Source organism: Balaenoptera ricei, chromosome 3 (genome assembly GCF_028023285.1).
Source record: "Balaenoptera ricei isolate mBalRic1 chromosome 3, mBalRic1.hap2, whole genome shotgun sequence".
NCBI lineage: Eukaryota > Metazoa > Chordata > Mammalia > Artiodactyla > Balaenopteridae > Balaenoptera > Balaenoptera ricei.
The window spans coordinates 112662155-112688269 of NC_082641.1; the positions used below are offsets into that span (position 1 = coordinate 112662155).

Here is a 26115-nt window from a genome sequence, read left to right on the forward strand (position 1 = left end):
ATTGAGCTAATGAAAATTTTACTTTTTAAAGTTTTCTTAACCCTTTTTTAAAGTTATCTCCTTTAAGTCTTACCCATTATTTGACTATGGGGAAAAATTTTTCATCAGCTGAAAATATTTTGCATAGCAATATACTCCTTTCTACCTAAATCACATTATAACATCTAAGTTATATTACCAAAAAAGGTCTTGTAAAAGATTAAGTCTGTAGATTTCCAAAGCTATGCAACAAATATGTACCTTCCATTCCTTTCATCTCCTTTGACTGTATTGTGAAAGGCAATTCTGGGAAATGGAATTCTTTCCTGTTAGTTCTGGAAAAATTCAGCTTCCTTTTGTTTCCATTTGCCATTTGGTCACTTTGACCTGTTCGCTCATTAAACACACCCTTCTCCATTTGGCTCTAAAAAAAACAAATAAACAAGAGTTAATTTGAAGAAAGGTATGTAACTGCTTATTGAATGACAAGCCTACAAATGCCAGCCATTTGGATGGTATAAGATAGGCATAAAAATAACTATCTTTGCAAGGTTATTTTAATAAGTAAGAAGTAGAAGAGAATACCATCAAACATATAAACAGATCAAACTCCAATAAAAATTTTATAAAGTAAACTTTTTCTAGCATATTCAATATGCTGAGAATAGTCTTGATCATAAGAACCACAGTCTCAACTTTTAATTTTTGATCCTATTCATTGCATTTTGACTTTGGACAAATTGCTTCAGTTCGTTTTATTAATAACTTATTTTTCTATTTACAAAATGATGTGCTCTGGACACTGGGAAAACCCAAAGGAAAAAATTACTTGTGAACTCAGCATTCTGGAAAAACTTTTGTGTTACCTGTTTTTGCTCACTTGACAACAGATGATAGAAACTTTCCTAGGTTAATGAACACTCTTCCACAATGTAATGCGTAGTATCCCACTGTGTGGATGTACTTTAATGTACTTAACCAGTCACTTGCTCTTGGATGGATTTGTGTTGTTTTCAATGTTTTATTATTATAAATAACACTGTGCTTCAATTTTTAATTGAACTATTTTCCTATGTAAAAAATGAGGAAATGAACTACATTGATTATGTTTTCTTGTGATAAGATGTATTTATTTGGTAATTGCTCTTAATCTAAAAAGTAAGATATTAAAATCATTTCTTGGAAGTGAAAAACCAAAAAGTCTTGTGACTTTTTAAAACATATTTATTTATTTATTTGGCTGCGCCAGGTCTTCATTGCGGCATGCGGGATCTTTTTTTTTTTCTTCAGTTGCAGCATGCAGGATCTAGTTCCCTAACCAGGGATCGAACCCCGGCCCCTGCACTGGGAGTGTCGAGTCTTAACCATTGGACCACCAGGGAAGTCCAGTCTTGTGACTTTTAAAGGTGAAAAGCTTACCTTCTTTTCCCAAGTCACACATTAAATACACAAATCAAGTTATAAGAAATAAAAATTGTGAAAGCACTAAGGAAATGATGACCTATTTTCACCTCAGGAAAAAAAAAAAAGGAAACTAAAAGCACGTTAAAAAAAATGTTAGAGCCCCAAACATAGAGAAAATGACAAAAGGTGGGGGGATAATGTTGAAAGAGGCCATATTTTAATGACAAGCTTCTTGCCTTACTTGAGTGGGACCTGCATCCTCATGCCTATTAGATATAACTTGTCCAATAGATTGTGAAGAAGTACGTCTCTTTTTTGCTCTTTCAGTTAACCTATTATTTAAAAAAATGAGAAGTTATTAGAACTTCCCAGAAGTGCTTCTGTTTTAGCTTCAATAATGATGTTATACCATGGTAGCCTACTATTTGAACAATAAGTGCGAAAATGCAACTGTTAGTCCTTAAGTACCAATTGCTCTAAGTAAAGAGGTGAAAACAGAGCAGAGAACAACTCACTCATGGCTAACATCAGTGGTGACAACCATGTTGTAAGGTTACTCCAGCTGGCCTACTTGGTCCCTTCTGTCTGTTCTGAACCTGGATCTCTTAACTACTGTGTTCATGAACTTCCGAGTTGTCTGACCAAGGCTAGTTTGTAACTATGGTTATTGCAACCATGGTTTAGGAGTCACCTCAAGAACGATTGGACACCTGCTGTCTATATTCTGTTGTACAGACATGTCCACTTGCCACCTCTGCAGACCACTAAGCTTCACAACTTATAGCCCAAATCAGTCTGTTAGGATTGGCTTAGGATAACTGAACTAAGCCTCCTTCCCCAACTAGAGCCATAGTAATTTCCCTAAATTTAGAATGGGCCCTGATGCCTTGCTAGGAAGACCCCTGTCATCCATTACACTGCCGTTGATTAACCAGACTCATGGTACCAATCTCTCAATCTGTATTAGTAGTTAAATCTAAAATCGGTCCAATATGCTGTTTTTCTCTCAAAATTTGACCTTGAAAAGCTACTTGACTACACACGATTATTTTCAACTATCTTTTCTCCATTTAGACAATTTGCTACGATACGAAAATAAAGCTTACTTTATTATTCAAAGGCACATCAATACCAAAACTGAGGTCACACTACATTTTTCTCTTCAAATGGGAAGTAATTTTTCTGAGGGTCTTTTTTTTTTAATGAGGTTTTTCCAAACAGCATTAGTGAAAAACTAAACACCTAGATAGCCAAGAAAAGTTATTTCTTCTGTAGCATTCATACGAAGCACTTAGTAATGGCCCATTATATGATTATAATTTCAATATACCTTCAAATTCAGTTTATATATAGACACTACGAAGTTGATTCTTTGAAATACCATTATATAAAAACACTGTATTACTTAGGTCCATTACCTTCTGTTTCTTTTCTGTTAAAACTCACCTTGAATTGTAGTGGGAGAGATTTGAATTAGGATTTGAAGCCATCAAATTCCTGCTAGTTAGATTGATGGGTGGCATCACCATACTACTTCCAGCATGTGGATCGTCTTTCATGCCCATAGAGTTAGGGCTGGGATTGACAGGGTTTGGTGGTTCACTGATTACAGGTTTTATATCTTGAGACATAGTATGAGCAATTTCAACTGCATCCTGTTGACAATGTCCACCTTCACACTCTATCTTTTCTGGTTCTAAGATATCTCCTTTTCCTCCTTTAACTTTAATAACTCTGACTTTGATCTCCTTGGGCTTTTTCTCTTTTTCCATTTCCTAGAATAGATACATCCAAAATCTGAGTCAGGAGAACAGTTATTTTTATCATTAGAGTACTAACTATAAAATAGTTATACTGGCTAAAAAGAAGACCAATTTTTACCTTTCCCAAAACTGAAGTACTTAGCAGTGTATTAGTATAAATTGTTTTTCCATCATCTTTCATAAATTCATTTTCTTTAGAATTCTCTTTTGGCTTTATGAATGATTTGACTTTTGCTTCTTGTAGCAATTTAGCTCTCAGTTCTGGTATGAATCTGATAAAACAAGCAATATCAAATACTTTTATTTATGTTGATAGAGTATTTTATCTTTAAAAAACTTTCTAATCAATTAATTTGCATTTGAGCTACAGCATAAATAAGTTATCAGTAATGCATGCAAAGAGATGGCACAATATTTACCTAATACAAATTGTTTCCTGGTAAAGATACATCTTTCTAAAATTTTTCCATGGTAATCTACTATTAATAAAACTTTTACAACATAGACTTATATGAATTAGATTCCTTTTTTGATGCAAAGTTTACTTAATAAAAGCATTGTTTTTAATTTTGATAAATATACTATTCTTTTCAAGGAAGACTCAGGCCACTTTGTCCCTTTTGTGGTTCTTCAAAGTAACAGGACTTAAAAGATGAACTAGTTTCTAAAATTTACTCTAGAGAAATATTTTCAGAACAAAATGTAATAGAATACATCAATATTGAAGGGAGGGGCTTCCCTGGTGGCGCAGTGGTTGAGAATTTGCCTGCAAATGCAGGGGACACGGGTTCGAGCTCTGGTCTGGGTGGATCCCACATGCCGCGGAGCAACTGGGCCCGTGGGCCACAACTACTGAGCCTGCGCATCTGGAGCCTGTGCTCCGCAACAAGAGAGGCCGCGATAGTGAGAGGCCCGCGCACCGCGATGAAGAGTGGCCCCCGCTCGCCGCAACTAGAGAAAGCCCTAGCACAGAAACGAAGACGCAGCACAGCCAAAAATAAATAAATAAATAAATTTATTTATTAAAAAAAAAAAAAATTGAAGGGAGATTGTTTTGGTTTTAGTTAGGCTTTTTTAAAGTTATTTATTGTTTAATAGAAAATCCATTCACATGGCTCAAAACTCAAAAGGTTATACCGAAAAGTCTCCTTCCCACCCCTCTCCCGGAGTTGCACAGTTTCCCTCCTTGAAGCAGCTACTGCCATCAGTTTGGGACTGAATGAATTCTACCATGAATGAATTCTTCCCTAGAATTATAGTAAAGGGTAGTGTGAGGAGATGAATAACCAGTATCATTAGTTTGGCTGAATAAGAAAATGGCACATTTCTGTTAAAACTTCCTTGCATTGCAGAAGGTCCGTGAAAAAAAGAGGCCTCTTATCCAAGTAAAAGGTCTTCCCCCAAACATTTTCTGAGGCTTCTATTATTGGAACTCAAGAACTTTCACCCCATAATAGTAAAAACCTAATATCTAAATACCCAAGAGAAATCAAATTAGTCTATGTAGAATTGATAGGAAGCAATTTTTTTATTCAATAACTGACCCTTCTTATCAATGGCACTTTTAATATATCTTCTCTTTTTTTAGATTAAAATTCCTGAAATGCCTGAAGTTCTAGTTACTCTCAAAGATTCCCTTTTCTTTGCCTTTTTCTATTTTGGTCTATCTTCAATGGAGGTCCTGGTCTTTTCTATGCCTGATCTTAACTCCATCACATTTTTAATTAATATTCATGTTTGTGACCTCATATCCAAAGGCAAACTGACTGACTTTGCAATTAATGAGAAAGTTTTCCTGTTTCTTTCAAAGCCCAAATAGAAAGTGGTGTGTTTTTTTAAAAAGCATGGCTGACTTATGAATCTACATTGTCATTATATATTTTAGATACAATGTGAGACAGAGACAGGCTTTAAGAGGCATGGTCCCTGTCTTCAAGGAACTTCCAGTTCGGTGGGGAGAATAAAACAACAGGAACTGCAACAGAGAATAAGTAAAGCAGAGAAAAAAAATCATCTGGGAAATGAATGCTAATTGTAATATATAGATCAGAGATGTTATCAGAGAGGAAAAACTGGACTATTCTGAGTCAGAGGTCTAAATGGAAACAAATCTAGAAAGTATTGATTGTTTATTTAATGTTATCTCTGGCCTATAATGAGAATTGAAAATGCATGTGAAGAGCTTAGCACACTGCCTAGGACATAGTAACTGTGTAATGAATGTTATGTACACTTTTTTTTATTATTAGAATTTTCACCATGACACCTGTAAGTCTACCATATACTTAGTCAATACAGAAACTCAGTAAGTTTTTGATAAATTGAATTCTTCTGTTGTGTAACATTAACCTACATAGCAATTTTCATGCTAGTAAAACATCCTAACATAAAACATGAAAAAGTCCACACTCACTCAAAATGCTTACTTTTCAATAAATCCATCTCTAGTAAAATACTCATGATGCAAAAGATCAGTAGATGATATCCTCTCAGCAGAATCAATTTGTAAACAAGCCTAGAAAATGAAAAAAGATTCTATGTTAAACAAACTCTTAACAGGGCTCCTAAAGGTAAATGTTAAATTTATTTCACAAATGTAGGTGTAATTAATTACCCAGAGCTAAAAGAGTTCTTGAAAAGATGGAATTAGACCTCAGGAATTTCTGACAGTAAGTTCTGACCACTTATTTCCCTAAGAAATTTGTACTTGTAAGGCATTATTACAGGTTAAATGTCCTGTGATTCTAGCCAAAACAGAAGTCGGTCTATTTCTGCTGGAATTAGCAGGAATTAATTAGCTCATTTTGATCCTCTTATCAGCCCTGTAAGGTGGAAAGTTCATGGATTATCATTTCCATTTTACAGAACTAGAAGCATGATTAGTGATTTGCCAAACTAGAATTTTAATTCATATTGTCTGATTACTAACCCAGTGCTCTTTCTATGGCATAAAACAGTTTCACAAATATCCAAGCCCCAAATCTTTCTATAACCCATTATCAGAACAGCTCTTTTCTGTTTCCCTAACTTGGGAGAACTTCAACTGAGTAGAGAACCAAAAATCCCCCACAAAACAAAAAGAGACAATGGAAGTAAGAGTTTTGTATAAGGGGCTTCCCTGGTGGCGCAGTGGTTAACAGTCTGCCTGCCAATGCAGGGGATGCGGGGTCGAGCCCTGGTCCAGGAAGATCCCACGTGCTGCGGAGCAGCTGAGCCCACGTGCCACAGCTACTGAAGCTCGCGTGCCACAGCTACTGAGGCCTGTGTGCCACAGCTACTGAAGCCCACACACCTAGACCCTGTGCTCCGCAGCAGGAGAAGCGACCACGGTGAGAGGCCCGCGCACCGCAGCGAGGAGTGGCCCCCGCTCGCCGCAACTAGAGAGGGCCCGCGCACAGCAACGAAGACCCAATGCAGCCAAAATAAATAAAATAAATAAATTTTTAAAAATTATTTTAGGGGCTTCCCTGGTGGCGCAGTGGTTGAGAGTCTGCCTGCAAATGCAGGGGACACGGGTTCGAGCCCTGGTCTGGGAAGATCCCACATGCCGCGGAGCAACTGGACCCGTGAGCCACAACTACTGAGCCTGCGCGTCTGGAGCCTGTGCTCCACAACAGGAGAGGCCGCGATAGTGAGAGGCCCGCGCACCGTGATGAAGAGTGGCCCCCACTCGCCGCAGCTGGAGAAAGCCCTCGCACAGAAACGAAGACCCAACACAACCATAAATTAATTAATTAATTAATTAATTTTAAAAAATTTATTTTAAAAAAGAGTTTTGGATAATAAGATGCACATAATGAATCTATATATAATTATAAATAGAACACATTTCTCTAATCAAAATATTAAATATAGAATTTGAATAAAAGCTATTTGCCTTATAATATTCATTCTTCCTCTAAAAGAAGGCAAAACATACTAATAATAGTTAACTTTTATTTATGCTTACTATGTGCCATACAACACTCTATCTAGCCTTTTCCTATTACTTGATCCCAACAACAATCCTACAAGGTGGGTAGTATTACTATCCTCATTGTACAGATGAGAAGACTAAGGCCCAGAGAGGACAAGTAATTTGTCTAAGATCTCATAAATAGAAAAGATAGTTAAAGTCCAGAATATCCAAAGTAATTGCATACAATATTACACTTTTGTTTATTTCAAAAGGTGTATGTTTAAATTGATTCACAGAAAAAGTTGTAGAGATCTGCTATACAACAATGTGAATATAGTTAACAACATTGTACTGCACATTTTAAAATTTGGTAAGAGGATAGATTATATGTTATGTGTTTTTTACCACAATTAAAAAAAAGTTGACTCACAAAGTAAAACTGAGTCCATTATCATCTTTATGATGTGGGAATATTCAGATCCTTAAGACTGCAACTAGCTAAAAATATGTGCTTATTTTAGAACATAATAGTTATCCAACAACAAAACTTAGGAAGAAAAATGCTAAAAGGTCATAGCCTATTAGAAGCAGATAAATATTCTTTCTGTGAATAATATAATTCACAAAATTTAAATACTTGCCCTAGTTTGGAAAATGTAAAATACCATACTTTGAGAAACAGACTGGCAGTTCCCCCCGAAAATATAAATACACATCTACACAAAGACTTATAAGTGAATGTTAATAGCAATTTTATTTGTAAAAGCCAAAAAGAGGAAACAACCCAAAACAGGAGAATAGATAAAAAATTGTGATATATCCATACAATGTAATACTACTCAGCAATAAAAAGGAGCAAACTACTGATACACACAAAAACATGAACTGAATCTCTAGACTACAATGCTGAGTTAAAGAAGCCTGACATAAAAGAGTATATACTGTTTGATTCCATTTGTAGACTATTCTAGAAAATGTAAACTATAGTGACAAAGTAAATCAGTGGTTATCTGGGGATAGGAATGAAGGGAAGGATGGATTACAAAAGGACGCAAGGACATTTTGGGGAATGATGGAAATGTTAGGTATCTTGGTTGTAGTGGTGGTTTCACAGGTGTTTACATCTATCAAAACTCATCAAATTATACACCTGAAGTACATATAGTTTACCGTACAGAAATTATACCACAATAAAATTGTTTAAAAAATTTAATTCTAGGAAAAAAATACATGCTCTACACCAGGTATTAAGATGTATTTTAGGGGGCTTCCCTGGTGGCGCAGTGGTTGAGAGTCTGCCTGCCAATGCACGGGACATGGGTTCGAGCCCTGGTCTGGGAGGATCCCACATGCCGCGGAGCAACTGGGCCCGTGAGCCACAACTACTGAGCCTGCGCGTCTGGAGCCTGTGCTCCGCAACAAGAGAGGCCGCGACAGTGAGAGGCCCGCGCACCGCGATGAAGAGTGGCCCCCGTTTGCCGCAACTAGAGAAAGACCTCGCACAGCAACGAAGACCCAACACAGCCAAAAATAAAATAATAAATAAATAATAAATAAATTTAAAAAAAAAAAAAGATGTATTTTAGGGAATTCCCTGGTGGTCCAGTGGTTAGGACTCGGCGCTTTCGCTGCTGGGGCCTGGGTTCAATCTCTGGTTGGGGAACTAAGATTCCGCAAGCCGCGTGGTGCAGCCAAAAACCAAAAAGATGTATTTTAAAGTTACAGTAATCAATCAAAACTGTATCTGTACTAGAATAAAGAGAGAAATCAACAAAATAGAAACAGACCCAAGCATGTATAAGCATTTTGTCTATGATAAATGTGGCGTTCCAAATCACCAGATTATTCAAGTTGAAAAAAAGTAGTTACAAAATATACAACAAAAGACTAATATGTTTATTATTTTGCAAATCAATATAAAAAGATACTTGAAATGACAAATAGGTTAAGGATTCTTAAAATAAGAAATACAAATGACCAATTAATATTAGTAAAACGTCCAACTTTCCTGTTAACGACCTAAGTGCAATTTTAAGAAAGGTACTTTATTTCTAGTTTATTAAGTTGGCAAATATTTTTAAAATTATAATATTCTGGGACTTCCTTGGTGGTGCAGTGGTTAAGAATCCGCCTGCCAATGCAGGGGACACAGGTTCGAGCCCCGGTCCGGGAAGATCCCACATGCTGCGGAGCAACTAAGCCCGTGAGCCACAACTACTGAGCCTGCGCTCTAGAGCCCGAGAGCCACAACTACTGAGCCCATGCACCACAACTACTGAAGCCCATGCGCCTAGAGCCCGTGCTCCGCAACAAGAGAAGCCACCGCAATGAGAAGCCCACGCACAACAATGAAGAGTAGCCCCACTTGCCACAACTAGAGAAAAGCCTGCACACAGCAACGAAGACCCAATGCTGCCAAAAATAAATAAATAAAATTTAAAAATAAAAAAATTATAATATTCAATGTTAGATTGAGAATGGAGATTTATATCCAGTGCTACTTGAGTATAAATTAATGAAACCTTTCTGGAGAAAAAAATAGCAATATATATCAAAAGTCCTAAAAAGTGTAAACCCTTTGGTCCACTAGTCACACTTCTAGGAATTTATCCCAAGCAAACAATACAAGTTCATAAAGACATATAAAAGATGTTCACTGTAGCAACTTTACCAATAGTGAGAGAAAAAACCTGAAAACAAATGTCCAAATTGCAAGATAAGTTAAATAAACTATAGTACAGTCATACAATGAAACACTATGTAAGCCCTAAAATTATGATGTAGCTCCATATTTACTGACATGCTAGTATGCTTAAAATATACTGCTAAGTGAAAATAAACAGGTTACATAGCAGTGTGTAAAGTATGATACCTTTTAAAAAGCATAAACTTCTATGCATGTAGTTGGTTGGGAAAAGCCCAGAAGTATATAAACCAAAATGTTAATAGTAATTGTTCCTGGATTGTGGGGTTGGGAAAATCTTAACTTCTCCTCACTGTTTATCAAGTATTCCTATTTTTCTTATGATCATTATGTATTCCTTGTATGATCAAAACTATGACATGAAAAAAGAAAGAAATTAAAGTGAAATGTAGTAAACAAGTCTTATCCTTTAATAAACTCTAGTTCTTTCCAAGTACCAAAGAAAACAACCATCTTCCTTTGATAATAGTCTTTAGATGTTACATGTCATATGTTTAGTTTTATCTAAATAACAGCAACAACAGTTAACGTTAACAACATTTGTTGACAGCTTATTCAAGCCTCTGTGCTGAGAATATTTCTACCATTACCTCATTTAATCCTCCAGCTCCAGAAAATAAATATTGTTAATGTTGTTTTATAGCCCAGTAAACTGAGGCACAGAGATTGACTTGCTCAAGTTTACAGAGCTAATTAGTGACAGAGCTGGGTTTTAAACAAAGTTCATGTGAATCCAGAGCCCCTTCTTATAAACACCACACTATACTTGCTTTGAAATTTAGGTAACCACTTTTTTTAAGGGCTGTACATTGGAAACAAGATACCTTAGTTGACCCTGGGAAAGGAAATTGGCTGGAAAGAGAAAATAGAAGCAAGTAACTCTCACATTTTGAATTTTGTACTAAGTATGCTGGTATATTTATTATGCAGTTCAAAATAAAATTTAAATTTTAAACTAACTTAAAAGTGCTATATAATGTTTTTGCTTCCTCCGATTCAACCTGAACTTTGGTACTGGTGTATCCTCAAACAACATTAAAACTGCAGCTGCGAATGCCTTGTGCATACCTTAGAATACCACTGTACAAGGAACAAATCCCTTGGGTAGATTGCTAGGAAGACTGGCTGTTAAGAGGTGTTGATAAACATGGTAGGTCCTTAAAATTTTCCAGTTTATCCCTAATTATCAATAAAATTGGGATAAACAAAAAATAATAGACAGGATTACCCCAGGGGCCTTTCATTTCTAACAGTCTGTGACTTTTAATTTCTCTGAACTTAAGACATAAAGACAGAGGAATATAGTAACTTTTAATAGATAACATTACTTCATGAATCCTTTTGGAACTTCATTAAAGTAATATCCTAAAACTGTATTATAATTTATGCAAATTTCCCAGAATAAGTCCTTAATCTCTTAACATACATGAACAATATCTGCCAACAATCCATTTAGCTTTGGGTATTTTTTTCTTGCATTTTTGGGGTGTTGAACTTGAGGAAGGACCACCCCAGCAAAAATGGGATTCTTGGAAAAGATATTCTGCAAGTGAGGTGTCAAATTGCCTGAAAAGAGAAAAAATATATACATAAGAAAACAGGGAAATTATTCTATAATCAAAATAATAAATTGTTATGTAGTCTGCATTAAATTACTAAAAAGGGAGAGTAACAGTTAAGTTCTTTTAATTTTTTAAAGTTGAACAAGGAACTATCTGAATACAGCATAAAAAAATGTGAGTTTCCCCAGTAATCTATTGATAGTACACAGGCAGTAGAAAATATAAAACCACATGTGCATATTCTTTTCCCAAAATACAAGACATATTATATAATGCCATCAGAAAAGGCACTCAAACTTTTACATATTTCTATAAGGGTATATAAATGGCTTAACTAGCAAGTGTTCATCAGCAAAGCCTTACTCAAAACAGCTAAAATACTAAAATTATATAGAAATACGGATCCTGCAAAGAAGAAACAAGGCTATAGAGTAGTAGTAGAATGGAAAGAACTATAAAAAGGAGTGGAGAGAGCTAAGTTCTAGCGCTAGTTCTGCTATAACTAATTCTGTGACCTTGGGCAAATCTTCCTTTTCTGTGCCTTGGTTTCCTCATTTGTAAAATAACAAAACTGATCCCACCATCTCTAGAGGTCCTTCTAACATTAATCTCATAACCAGAACTTTAAAGATGACAGAAAAAAGTATGATGTTTTAAGGCTCTGAACTGTATCTTTAATCAGTATTTACCCAGATTCACAGTTTTTATAGTTGTTCACAGTACCTTTCTCATGATCCTGTAATTACATGTTTATGTATAGCTTCCTCACCACAAAAAAGGCTCCTCAAGCTCCTCATTCAGAGGTATATATATATAAAATCCTTGAAACTCCATGAGCAATGCTAACCATGAAAATGTTTTGGTAGTCAAAGCAGATCAGCTCTCTGCTTATCTACTGTGGTTTAAAAAAAAGTTTTCTCAGTAAATAATTGGTTTTCTATTTCCAAGCACTTTTATTTATTTATTATAAATTTATTTATTTATTTATTTATTTTTGCCCGTGTTGGGTCTTCATTGCTGTACATGGGCTTTCTCTAGTTGTGGCGAGTCGGGGCTACTCTTTGTTGTGGTGGACAGGCTTCTCATTGCGGTGGCTTCTCTTGTTGTGGAGCACGGGCCCTAGGTGTGTGGGCTTCAGTAGTTGTGGCGCTGGGGCTCAGTAGTTGTGGCTTGTGGGCTCTAGAGCGCAGGCTCAGTAGTTGTGGTGCACGGGCTTAGTTGCTCCATGGCATGTGGGATCGTCCCAGATGAGGGCTCGAACCCGTGTCCCCTGCATTGGCAGGTGGATTCTTAACCACTGTGCCAACAGGGAAGTCCTCCAAGCACTTTTAAAAAGCATCAAAATCAACTCTATTACTTAAAAGTCCTCTTTGAAAGAAGCAAATATTTGTAGAAGCCAAAATTTTAAAACAACTTTCAGACAAACTGAAGTAGGTTTCTATTTTACTATTTTTCTTAGTATCAACCATCAAAACATGGCATAGCTATTTGCATCCTGGCAAAGAAAAATATTATTTGCAAAAACAGAGGAGAGGGACTTCCCTGGTGGTGCAGTGGTTAAGAATCCGCCTGCCAATGCAGGGGACATGGGTTCAATCCCTGGTCCAGGAAGATCCCACACACCACGGAGCAACTAAGCCAGTGCACCACAACTACTGAGCCTGTGCTCTAGAGCCCGTGTGCCACAACTACTGAAGCCCATGCATCTAGAGCCCATGTTCCACAACAAGAGAAGCCACTGCAATGAGAAGCTCGAGCACCACCATGAAGAGCAGCCCCCACTCGCCACAACTAGAGAAAGCCTGCGTGCAGCAACAAAGACCCAACGCAGCCAAAAATAAATAAATAAATAAATTTATATTAAGAAAAAAAAAGACGGAGGAGAATTTTCTACCTTTTTTATCAGCCCAAAGCATCCATCTACTCCCATCTATCAAAAAAATACACTTCCCTGTTCTTATAAAGAAAACACTAAATTTGAAAATCAAGCAGAATTGATCTGTAAACACTTATTTGAGGCATTTAATGGCATATTTCAGTAATACCTACCTACTTTTAAAACAATTTTATGAAGTAAATCCAAATCAGAGCTGCTAGGAAGATAGGGATTTCCAGTGGCCATCTCAATAATCATACAGCCCAAAGCCCAGATATCCACAGGTCTGAAACAGACAAGAATAAATCACTTTTCATGGAAAAATATATAAAACATCTTTTCTGAAAAAACTTTTTTTTTTTTTTTTTTTGGCTGCACTGTGGGGCTTGCGGGATCTTAGTTCCCCATCCAGGGATTGAACCCATGCCCCCTGTAGTGGAAGTGCAGAGTCTTTTAACCACTGGATCACCAGGGAATTCCCTAAAAAAGAACTTTTAAAATAAAGTTAAGGCTAAAGAAAACAGAATGGTTAAGTGGTATCATCTATCAATTTTCACTACAATATCATATAGCAACTTTAGGATATATATTAAATATTATCATGTTTTATTAGTAACTTAAATAGTTTATATTTAAATTGCATGAGAAGCCATGTAGCAGTCCAAAATAATTAATTATAATTCTAAAATTGTTTGAAATACTTATATAAGGGCATTATGATAAATGGTTTATGACATAGAATAGCTGAATACTAAAATCATCTTGTACTTAGAAAGTAAAAATTAAAAATCTTAAATATTTTACCACTTACTTTCATTTATTTATCTTAATGAATTGTGAGTCATCCATAATTCAAGCTTTTTTTCCCACATAATCAGTTTTTTAAATAGATAAAAAGATGCCCAAACTCACATTCAGAAGAAATTATAAATAAACACTATAATGAGATCTATTTTTCACTGATCCAACTGACAAAAATTATAAAATTTGATAACTGCTATGTTGGTGAGGCTATGGAAAATGAATACTCACATGTACTGCTCTGGGAGTATAAATTTAAACAACTTCTTTGGAGGAAAATTGGCAAAAGCTACTAAAATTTTAAATGTACATATTTTTGACTAAACACCTTTATTCTTAAGAACTTATCCAAAGATCTACTCACACATGTGCACAAAGATAAATTATAAGAGAATTTCACTGCAGCACTGTTTGTAGTAGACAGATTGGGAACAACCTAGACATCCATCAATACGGGAATAGCTATGTAAGTTTTTGTACAACCACACAATGAAATATTACTCAGTTGTTAAAAAGAATAAGGTAGGTCTATCTGCATGTGTTAATATAAAGTGATCTCTGAGATAAACTCTCAAGTGAAAAAAGCTAGATTCATTAAAGAAATCAGAGGAGATGTAAACGTAATAAATGGAGAGACATTCTATGTTCATGGATAGGAAAACTCAATATTTTCAAGATGTCAGTTCTTCCCAACTTGATCTATAGATTCAACGCAATCCCAATCAAAATCTAATTTGGAGGGGACTTCCTTGGTGGCGCAGTGGTTAAGAATCCGCCTGCCAATGCAGAGGACATGGGTTCGAGTCCTGGTCCGGGAAGATCCCACATGCCGTGGAGCAACTAAGCCCGTGCACCACAACTACTGAGCCTGCGCTCTACAGCACGCAAACCACAACTACTGAAGCCTGCGTGCCTGGAGCCCGTGCTCCACAACAAGAGAAGCCACCGCAATAAGAAGCCCACGCACCGCAACAAAGAGTAGCCCCCGCTCGCCGCAACTAGAGAAAGCCTGCGTGCAGCAATGAAGACCCAACGCAGCCAAAAATAAATAAATACATTTATTTTTAAAAATCCAATTTGAATATCAATAAATTGATTCTAAAGTTTATATGGAAAGGCAATAGAACCAGAAAAGCCAACATGATGTTGAACAAGAACAAAGTCAGAAGAAAGACACTATCTGACTTCAAAACGTACTATAAAGCTACAGTATGTGAGACAGTGTGATATTGGTGAAAAAATAGACAAAAAGATCAAGAGAACAGTATAGAGTGCCCAGAAATAGACTCACAGAAATATGCTCAACTGATCTTTGACAAAGGAGCAAAGGCAATTCAGGAAAGAAAGTCCTTCTAATAAGTGATACTGGAACAACTAGAAATCCATATGCAAGAAGAAATGAACCTAGACATAGAGCTTATGCTTTTCACAAAAATTAACTCAAAATGGATCATAGACCTAAATGTAATATGCAAAACTATAAACTTCTAGACAAAAATATAGGAGAAAATCTAGATGACCCTGGGTTTGGTGATGAGGTTTTAGATACAATACTAAAAGCATAATCCACAAAAGAAAAAACGGCTAAGAAGTACATCATTAAAATTTTAAACTTTTGCTCTGTGAAAGACACTGTTAAGAAACTGAAAAGAGAAGCCACAGAGTTGGAGAAAATATTTTCAAAACCCATAACTGATAAATGAACTGCATCCAAAATATACAACTCAAATAAAACTCAATAATAAGAAAACAATCAGGGACTTCCCTGGTGGCACAGTGAATAAGACTCCGCACTCCCAATGCAGGGGGCCCGGGTCAGGGAACTAGATCCCACATGCATGTCGCAATTAAGAGTTTGCATGGCACAGCTAAGGAGCCCACGTGCTGCAATTAAGGAGCTGCTGAGCCACAACTAAGGAGCTGGTGAGCTGCAACTCATCATGGATAGGAAAACTCAATATTGTCAAGATGTCAGTTCTTCCCAACTTGATCTATAGATTCAACGCAATCCCAATCAAAAAAGAAAACAATCAAATTAAAAATTGGGCAAAATATCTGAACAGACACCTCACCAAAGAAGATATACACATGGCAAATAAGCATATGAAAAGATGTTCAACATCATATGTCATCAGGGAACTGTAAATTAAAACAATAATTAGACAGATACCACCAAACACCTATTAGAATGGCTAAAATCTAAAACACTGACAATACCAAATGCTGGTAAGGACGTGGAGCAACAGAACTCTCATTCATTGCTGTTGGGAATGCAAAATGATACAGCCACTTTGGAAGACAGTTTGACAGCTTCTAACAAAGCCAAACATAGTCTTACCATACAATCCAGCAAAAACTGCACTCCTTGGTATTTAGCCAAATGAGTTGAAAAACTTATGTCCACAAAAAACCTGCAGATGAATGCTCATAGCAGCTTTATCCATAAGTGCCAAAACTTGAAAGCAGGTAAGATATCTTTCATCAGGTGAATGGATAAACAAACTGTCAGACATACATATGATGGAATATTAAGTGATTACAAAGAAATGAGCTATCAAGCCATAAAAAATATGAAGGAACCTTAAATACACATTGCTAAGTGAAAGAAGCCATCTGAAAAGGTTGCATAATGTATGACTCCAATTATACAACAGTCCGGAAAAGGCAAGTGTATAGAGAGATTTAAAAGATCAGTGGTTGACAGGGGTTCAGGGAAAAGGAGGGAAAGATAAAATAGTAGAGCACAGAGGATTTTTTGGGCAGTGAAACTATTCTGTATGATACCATAATGGTAGATACATGACATTATACATTTGTCAAGACGCACAGGAAACACAACACAAAGACTGAATATTAATATAAACTATGGACTTTAATTAATGATAATGTATAAATATTGGTTTATCAACTCTAACAAATGTACCAAACTAATGTTAGATGTTAATAATAGGGAAACTGTGCTGTGCGGGTGGGGGTAGAGGGGATATAGGGAAACCCTGTACTTTCTGTTCACTTTTTCTATACACCTAAAACTGCTCTAAAAAAGTGAAGTATATTAATTTAAAAAATTAAAAGAGAGAAAAAAAACAAGATTCTATACAATATATATAGTATGTTCCTATTTCTGTTTAAAAGGAAGGAGATGTGTGTCTGTTTGTGTGTCTGTGTGTCTGTGTGTATTGCTAGATAATGATTTTAAGGAACAAATGACTTAACTGTGGTGTATACAATTTGTTAAGTCCACATTACAACAAAAACTGGATAATAGGAACTTAAAAGCTTGCTTACTTCACAAGTTTTAAGAACTTACAGCAGAAACTAATACAACATTGTAAAGCAGTTATACTCCAATAAGAAAAAAAGAAAAGAAAAAAAAGAACTTAATAGAAATTTATAAGTTTTAGTGAGAAACAGTAAAATTAAGACCAACTTATTGCCTTCAAAGTTTTAAGTAAAGTATTTTTAGGCACTCTCCCTACAGTATGAAATTCCTACTCACCTCCTCCACTTCTAACAGAGGCACTAAAAACACTCCTACACAAATAAGTTCACTTTTTCCCAGCTTGTTCTGAACTTTCACAGTTCAGTTTGGTAAGGTAAGGCATTATCTGCAGAATTGTAAAGAATTATCTAGGCAGGTCTCTCAAAGAGCAATAGGAGACAAAATACATATAATTGATTGTCATTGCAGTGCTAATCTTAATGGGCTCCCCCATTATCTGAAGTATGAGTAAGTCCTAGGATAACATGCAGGAATAAGAGGAGGATTAAAAAGAATCACATGGGGGAAGAACTTGGAGATCTGCTGACCTACTCTCCAGTGAAACTGCTGAAAATTATGAAAAAAAAACCCACAATAATTAAAACCACTAGAAATAGTCCTAAGGGCAAACAGTGGGGGAAGGACTTGGAGATCTGCTGACCTACTCTCCAGTGAAACTGGTGAAAATTATGAAAAAACCCCCACAATAATTAAAACCTCTAGAAATAGTCCTAAGGGCAAACAGCAAATGAAGAAATACCTATTCAAGAAAATCTATGAAGGGACTTCCCTGGTGGCACAGTGGTTAAGACTCCAAGCTCCCAATGCAGGGGGCCCAGGTTCAATCCCTGGTCAGGGAACTAGATCCCACATGCATGCTGCAACTAAGAGTTCACATGCCCAACTAAGGAGCTGGCAAGCCGCAACTAAGGAACCCAAGTGCCGCAACTAAAACCTGGCGCAACCTAATTAATTAATTATTTATTTAAAAAAAGAGAAAATCTATGAAAATTTGTTTAAAAAGATGACTATGTGGTATTTGAATCAAGACCACTCTCTCCCTCCTCCACTCTAGCTCAGTAAGGCAAAGACACTACCCTACACAGTTCCAGCCAAGAACTTCAGGCTTCCTTTTTCCCTAGCTCCCAGTCAGAGGGCTTTATTCCCAAGAGGAAAACTTCAGTATTTCTCATATTTTCCCCAGTTACCTGTTCCTGAGGCTAAGTCCTGGGTGAGTGTGGAGAAAAACTTCAAAACAGCAAGAGAAAAATAATTCATCACTTACAGAGGAATCGCCTTAAGATTAACAGTTGACTTCCCAATAAAAACAATCTAGGCCAGGGACTTCCCTGGTGGTCCACTGGGTAAGACTCCACACTCCCAGTGCAGGGGGCCTGGGTTCGATCCCTGGCGGGGAACTAGACCCTGCATGATGCTGCAACTAAGAGTTTATATGATGTAACCAAGGGTCCACATGCCGCAACTAAGGAGATCCCTCATGCTGCAACTAAGACCCAGCACAGCCAAAATAGATAAATAAAAATAAATAATAAATAAACATAAAAAAAAAAAATTTAGGCCAGAAGGCAGTGGTACAACATATTCAAACTGCTCGAAGAAAAAATTATTAACTAAAAATCCTATATCCAGCAAAGTTACCTTTTAAAAATGAAGGTGAAATAAAGACTTCCCCAGGTAAACAAAAACTAAGAGAATTTGTTACCAGCATGCCTGCATAACAGGAAATACTAAAGGAAGTTCTTCAGGCTAAAAACAAGTGACCCCAGACAGTAATTCAAGTCCACACAAAAAACAATGAGCCCAGGTACAGGTACTTATGTTATTATAAAAGACTGTACATTACTTAACCATAAAAAAGAATGAAATTTTGCCATTTGCGACAACATGGATGGACCTAGATGGTATTATGCTAAGTGAAATAGTTCAGACAGAGAAAGACAAATACTGTATGATATCGCTTATATGTGGATTTTAAAAAACAAGACAAATGAACAAACATAGCAAAACAGAAACAGAATTATATATAGAGAGAACAAACATGTGGTTGCCAGAGGGGAAGTGGGTGGGGGAAGAGAGAACTAGGTGAGGGGGATTAAAAGGTACAAACTTCCAGTTACAAAATAAATGCACCAAAGGGATGAAACGCACAGTATGGTGAACACAGTCAGTAACTATGTAATATTTTTGTATGATACATTTCATAACTAAACTTATCATGGTGATTATCTGAAATGTATAGAAATATCAAGTCACATAGGGTTATAGGTCAATTACATTGGGTTGGCCAAAAAGTTCGTTCGGGTTTTTCTATAAGATATTATGGAAAAACCCGAACGAACTTTTTGGCCAATCCAATACTTTAAAAACAAACAAACTCATAGAAAACGAGATTAGATTTGTGGTTACAACAGAGGCAGGGGTATGTGGGGGGAGGGGAAAATGGATGAAGGTAGTCAAAAGGTATAAACTTCCAGATATAAGATAAATAAGTACAAGGGATAATGATAAATATAATTAACACTGTTGTATGTTACATATGAAAGTTGTAAGAGAGTAAATCTTAAGAATTCTCATCACACAGAAAAATTATTTTCTATTTCCTTAATTTTGTATCTATGTGAGATGATAGATGTTTACTAAACTTACTGTGATAATCATTTCATGATGTATGTAAGTCAAATCATTATGCTGTATACCTTAAATTTATATAGTGCTGTACGTCGATTACATCTCAATAAAACCGGAAGAAAAAAAGACAGTATAAATTCCTATTTTTCTCTTTTATTCTCTTGATTTATTTTAAAAGCAATTGTATAAAATACTATGCATATAGTATATTGTTGGGCCTATAACATATAGAAATGTAATATATGTGTAACATTATTTGCCAATAACAGCAAAAAGGAGGTAAGAGAGAGCAAAACTGTTTTGGCTAAGGAAATTACTATAGATTATAAAGTAATAATTACAACAAGGTATTTTTGGGTTTGTAACATTAATAAATTATTATACACAGCAAAAATACCACAAAAAGACAGAAAAGGGAATAAAGCTATATAGGAGTAAGTTTTCTATGTATATATCACTGGAATTAAGCTAATATAAATCTGAAGCTGATTATGATAATTTAAGGTGTACATAATAAACACTAGAGCCACCACTAAACAAATCCCCAAAAACTATAGCAAAAAAAATCATTAAAGAAATTGAATTGAGGGACTTCCCTGGCGGTCCAGTGGGTAAGACTCCACGCTTCCAATGCAGGGGACACAGGTTCGAACCCTGGTCAGGGAACTAAGATTCCCACATGCCGCACAGCGTGGCCAAGAAAAAAAAAAGAAAAAAAGAAATTGAACTGATACATTACAAGATATTCACATAATGAAAAAGGAAAGCAGTAAAATAAGAACAGAGGAACAAAAAAGACATGAGACATAAATAAAGAAATAAAGCAGGTGTATGGACTTCCCTGGTGGCACAGTGGTTAAGAATCCGCCTGCCACCCGCTTGTGTCTTGCACATTATTAAAGACGTTAATGACAAAAAAAAAAAAAAAGAATCCGCCTGCCAATGCAGGGGACACGGGTTCGAGCCTTCGTATGGGAACATCCCACATGCCGTGGAGCAACGAAGCCTGTGCACCGCAACTACTGACCCTGTGCTCTAGACCCGCAAGCCACAACTACTGAGCCCACGTGCCACAACTACTGAAGCCCGCGTACCTAGAGCCTGTGCTCCACAACAAGAGAAGCCACCGCAATGAGAAGTCCGTGCACCACAACGAAGAGTAGCCCCCGCTCACCACAACTAGAGAAAGCCCACGCACAGCAACGAAGACCCAACACAGCCAAAAATAAAATAAATAAACAAATAAATTTATTTTTTTAAAAAAAAGGATATATTAAAAAAAAAGCAGGTGTAAATCTAACTATACCACTAATAACATTAAATGCGAATAGATTCAACAATCTACTTAAAAGGCAGAGATTGTCAGCCTGAATTTCAAAAAAAACATAATTCAACTATATGAGGTTTACAGGAGACACATTTAATAAATTTTACACATTTATTCAAAGATACAAACATATTGAAAGTAAAAGGAATGAAAAAGCTACATCATGCAAACAACAACCACAAGAAAACTGGACAAAGTAGACTTCAAACAGAAAATGTTACTAGAGATAATGTTATAATGATAAAAGTGTCAATTCATCAGAAAGCTATAACAATTATAAACATGTTGAGAACAACTGGACAGAAGATCAACAAGGAAACAGAAGACTTGAATAACACTATAAACCAGTTAGACCTAATAGACATCTATCGAATACTTCATCCAATAACAGAATATACATTTTCTCAAGTCACATGGAACATTCACCAAGATAGACTATATGGTAGGCCATAAACAAACCTCAATAAATTTAAAAAGACAGAAATGATACAAAGTATATTCTCCTATCACAACAGAATACAATTAGATATAAGTAGTAGGAAAATTTGGGAAATGACACATTACTAAATAACAAATGTATCAAAGAAGAAATCAAAAGGGAAAACAGAAAATACTTTGAGATGAATGAAAATGAAGAAACAAAACAAAATTTAGGGTATGTAGGTAAAGCAGTGCTTAGAGAGAAATTTACAACTATAAATGCCTATATTAAGAATTAAGGGGCTTCCCTGGTGGCGCAGTGGTTGAGAGTCTGCCTGCCAATGCAGGGGACCGGGTTTGAGCCCTGGTCTGGGAGGGTCCCACATGCCGCAGAGCAGCTGAGCCTGTGAGCCACAATTACTGAGCCTGTGCTCTAGAACCCGCGAGCCACAACTACTGAAGCCTGTGCACCTAGAGCCTGTGCTCCGCAACAAGAGAGGCCGCGATAGTGAGAGGCCCGCACACCACGATGAAGAGTGGCCCCCGCTTGCCACAACTAGGGGAAGCCCTCGCACAGAAACGAAGACCCAACACAGCCATAAATAAATTAAAAAAAAAAAAAAAAGAATTAAGACAGACAACACACCTATCCCTATCTACACAGCAGCACTATATACAATAGCCAAGACATGGAAACAACTTAAATGTCCATTGACAGATGAATGGATAAAGATGTGGTATATATATATATATATATATATATATATATATATATATATACAATGGAATACTACTCAGCCATAAAAAAGAATGAAATAATGCCATTTGCAGCAACACGGATGGACCTAGAGATTATCACACTAGTGAAGTAAGTTAGAAAGAGAAAGACAGACACCACATGACATCACTTATATGTGGAATCTAAAATACGACATAAATCAACTTACCTATGAAACAGAAACAGACTCACAGATATAGCGAACAGACTTGTGGCTGCCAAAGGGGCTGGGGGGTGGGGGAGGGATGGATTGGGAGTTTGGGATGAGCAGATGCAAACTATTATATATAGAATGGATAAGCAACAAGGTGGTACTGTATAGCTCAGGGAACTATATTCAATATTCTGTAATAAACCATAATAGAAAATAATATGAAAAAGAATATATGTCCATGTATCAATATAACTGAATCACTCTGCTGTACAGCAGAAATTAACACAACATTGTAAATCAAATACCCTTCAATAAAATTAATTTTTTTTTAAAAAGAATTAAGACAGATATCAAATCTACAACCTAACCTTCCATCATAAGACACTGGAAAAAGCAGAGCAAACTAAAACTACAGCAACCAGAAGGAAGGAAAACGTTATTAGATCAGATCAGAGTGAAGACTAATGTAACAGAATTTTTTAAAATAGAGAAAATCAATGAAACCAAAAGCTGGTTCTCTGTAAAAAATCAACAGAATCGACATTCAGCTAGAATGACTAAGAAAAAAAGAGTGAAGACTCAAATTACTGGAATCAGAAATGAAAGAAGTAACACGACTACCAACCTTACAAACATAAAAAGTACTATCAAAAAATACAATGAGGGCTTCCCTGGTGGCGCAGTGGTTAAGAATCTGCCTGCCAATGCAGGGGACACGGGTTCGAGCCCTGGTCTGGGAAGATCCCACATGCCACAGAGCAACTAAGCCCGTGACCCACAACTACTGAGCTTGCGCCTCTGGAGCCTGTGCTCTGCAACGAGAGGCCGCGACAGAGAGAGGCCCGCGCATCGCGATGAGGAGTAGCCCCCGCTTGCCACAACTAGAGAAAGCCCTTGCACAGAAACGAAAACCCAACACCGCCAAAAAATAAATAAATAAAGTGAAATTCTTTTTAAAAAAAAGTAAAAAAAAAAAAAATACAATGAACAGGGACTTCCCTGGTGGCACAGTGGTTAAGACTCTGAGCTCCCAATGCAGGGGGCCTGGGTTCAATCCCTGGTCAGGGAACTAGATCCCACATGCATGCCCCAACTAAGAGTTTACATGCCACAACTAAGGAGCCAGTGAGTCTCAACTAAGGAGTCTACCTGCTGCAACTAAGACATGGCGCAACTAAATAAATAAATAAATAAATAAAATATTTTTAAAATACAATGAATAACTGTATACCAACAAATTAGAGAATTCAGATTAAAGGATAGTTTCTGAGAAAAACACAAACTACTGAAATTGGTTCAGGAAGAAGTCAACAGGTACTTCCTTGGTGGCCCATTGGTTAAGACTCCATGCTTCCACTGCAAGGGGCACAAGTGTGGTCCCTGGTTGGGGAACTAAGATCCCACATGCTGTGTGGCACAGTCAGAAAAAAAAAAAAAAAAGAAAGAAAAAAAATAGACAATCTAAATAAACCTACAGCAAGTGAAAATTTTGAATTAGTAATCAAAAAACTACATACAAAGGAAAGCCCAGGCCCAGAGGGCTTCACTACTGAATTCCACCAAACATTTAAAGAAGATGATCATGTGAATTCTTCACAAACTCTTTCAAAAAATAGAAGAGGTATGAACAGTTCCCAACTCCTTTTTAGAAACCAGTATTATCCCGATACCAAAATCAGACAAAAACATCACTAGAAAAGAAAACTACACACCAATATCTTTTACACATATGGACACAAAAATTCTCAACAAAATACTAGCAAACTGAATCTAGCAACATATAAAAAGCATTATACACCATGATTAAGTGGGATTTATCCCAGGAACACAGGTTAGCTCAACATGGAAAAATCAATTAATGTAATACATTATATCAATAAATTAAAAAACAAAAATTCACATGATCATCTCAGCAGGTGCAGAAAAAGTATTTGACCAATACCCTTTCATGATAAAAACCCTCAATAAACTAGGAATTAAAAGGAAACTTTGTCAACACAATAAAGGGTACCTATGAAAAAACCACAGCTAACATCATACTTAATAGTGAAAAGATGGGGAGTTTTTCTCCTAAGATTTGGAATAAGACAAGGATGTCTGCTCTTACCACTTCCATTCAACATTGTGCTGGAGGTTCTGGTCAAAGAAATTAGGCAGGAAAAAGAAATGGAAGGCATCCAGACCAGAAAAGAAGTAAAATTATCTCTACCCACAGATAACATGATCTTTTATACAGAAAGTATAAATCCACTAAACAATTATTAGAACTAATAAGTTCAGCAAGGTTGCAAGATACAAGATCAATATACAAAAATCCCTTGAATTTTTTTACACTTGCAATGAACAATCTGAAAATGAAATTAAGAAAATTTGATTCACAATAGCATCAAAAAGAATAAAATACTGGGACTCCCCTGGCGGTCCAGTGGTTAAGACTCTGCACTTCCACTGCAGGGGGTGTGGGTTCAATCCCTGGTCAGGGAACTAAGATCACACATGCCACGCTGTGTGGCTAAAAAATAAAAAAAAATTAAAAATTAAAAAAATAAAAGAATAAAATACTTAGGAATAAATTTAACAAAATAAATGTAAAATGTAACAAATGGAACCTAATTAAACTCAAAAGCTTTTGCCTAGCAAAGGAAACCATAAACAAAACAAAAAGACAACCCACAGAATGAGAGAAAATATTTGCAAATGATGCAACCGACAAGGGATTAGTCTCCAAAATTTATAAACAGCTCATGCAGCTCAATACCAAAAAAACAAAAACCCAATCAGAAAATGAGTGGAAGACCTAAAGAGACATTTCTCCAAAGAAGACATACAGATAGCCAACAGGCACATGAAAAGATGCTCAACATCATTAATTATTAGAGAAATGCACATCAAAACTACAATGAGATATCACCTCACACCAGTCAGAATGGCCATCATCAAAAAGTCGACAAACATAAATGCTGGAGAGGGTGTGGAGAAAAGGGAACCCTCCTACACTATTAGTGGGAATGTAAATTGGTAAAGCCACTATGGAGAACAGTATGGAGGTTCCTTAAAAAACTAAAAATAGAGCTACCATATGATCCAACAATCCCACTCTTGGGCATACATCCGGAGAAAAACATGGTTTGAAAGGATACATGCACCCCAATGTTCACTGCAGCACTGTTTACAATAGCCAAGACACGGAAGCAACCTAAATGTCTATCAACAGATGAATGGATAAAGAAGATATGGCACATATATACAGTGGAATATTACTCAGCCATTAAAAAGAATGAAATAATGCCATTTGCAGCAACATGGATGGACCTGGATGTTATCATACTAAGTGAAGTAAATCAGACAGAGAAAGACAAATATCATGATATCACGTATATGCGGAATCTAAAAAAAATGGTACAATTGAACTTACTTACAAAACAGACTCACAGGCTAAGAGAAGGAACTTATGGTTACCAGGTGGAAGGGTGGTGGGGAGGGATAGACTGGGAGTTTGGGATTGACATGTACACACTGCTATATTTAAAATAAAATG

The 26115-nt window shown here is 36.3% G+C and overlaps 1 protein-coding gene across 12 annotated transcripts in view; it reads right to left on the reverse strand.

The window, feature by feature from the left end:
• Nucleotides 1-26115, reverse strand: part of CDKL3 (cyclin dependent kinase like 3) — a 117401-nt gene that overhangs the window by 71915 nt on the left and 19371 nt on the right. For 10 of the 12 annotated variants that reach the window (XM_059917083.1, XM_059917082.1, XM_059917081.1 and 7 more), the window contains 7 exons: nucleotides 13360-13472; nucleotides 11175-11314; nucleotides 5573-5661; nucleotides 3265-3418; nucleotides 2830-3158; nucleotides 1625-1715; nucleotides 241-403 (listed from right to left, as the gene is read on the reverse strand). In XM_059917083.1, coding sequence (XP_059773066.1) covers nucleotides 241-403; nucleotides 1625-1715; nucleotides 2830-3158; nucleotides 3265-3418; nucleotides 5573-5661; nucleotides 11175-11314; nucleotides 13360-13472 — 1079 coding nt within the window. Of the gene's footprint in view, nucleotides 1-240; nucleotides 404-1624; nucleotides 1716-2829; nucleotides 3159-3264; nucleotides 3419-5559; nucleotides 5662-11174; nucleotides 11315-13359; nucleotides 13473-26115 lie in introns of those variants that run through there. The other 2 variants (XM_059917091.1, XM_059917088.1) reach the window with 2 other exon arrangements.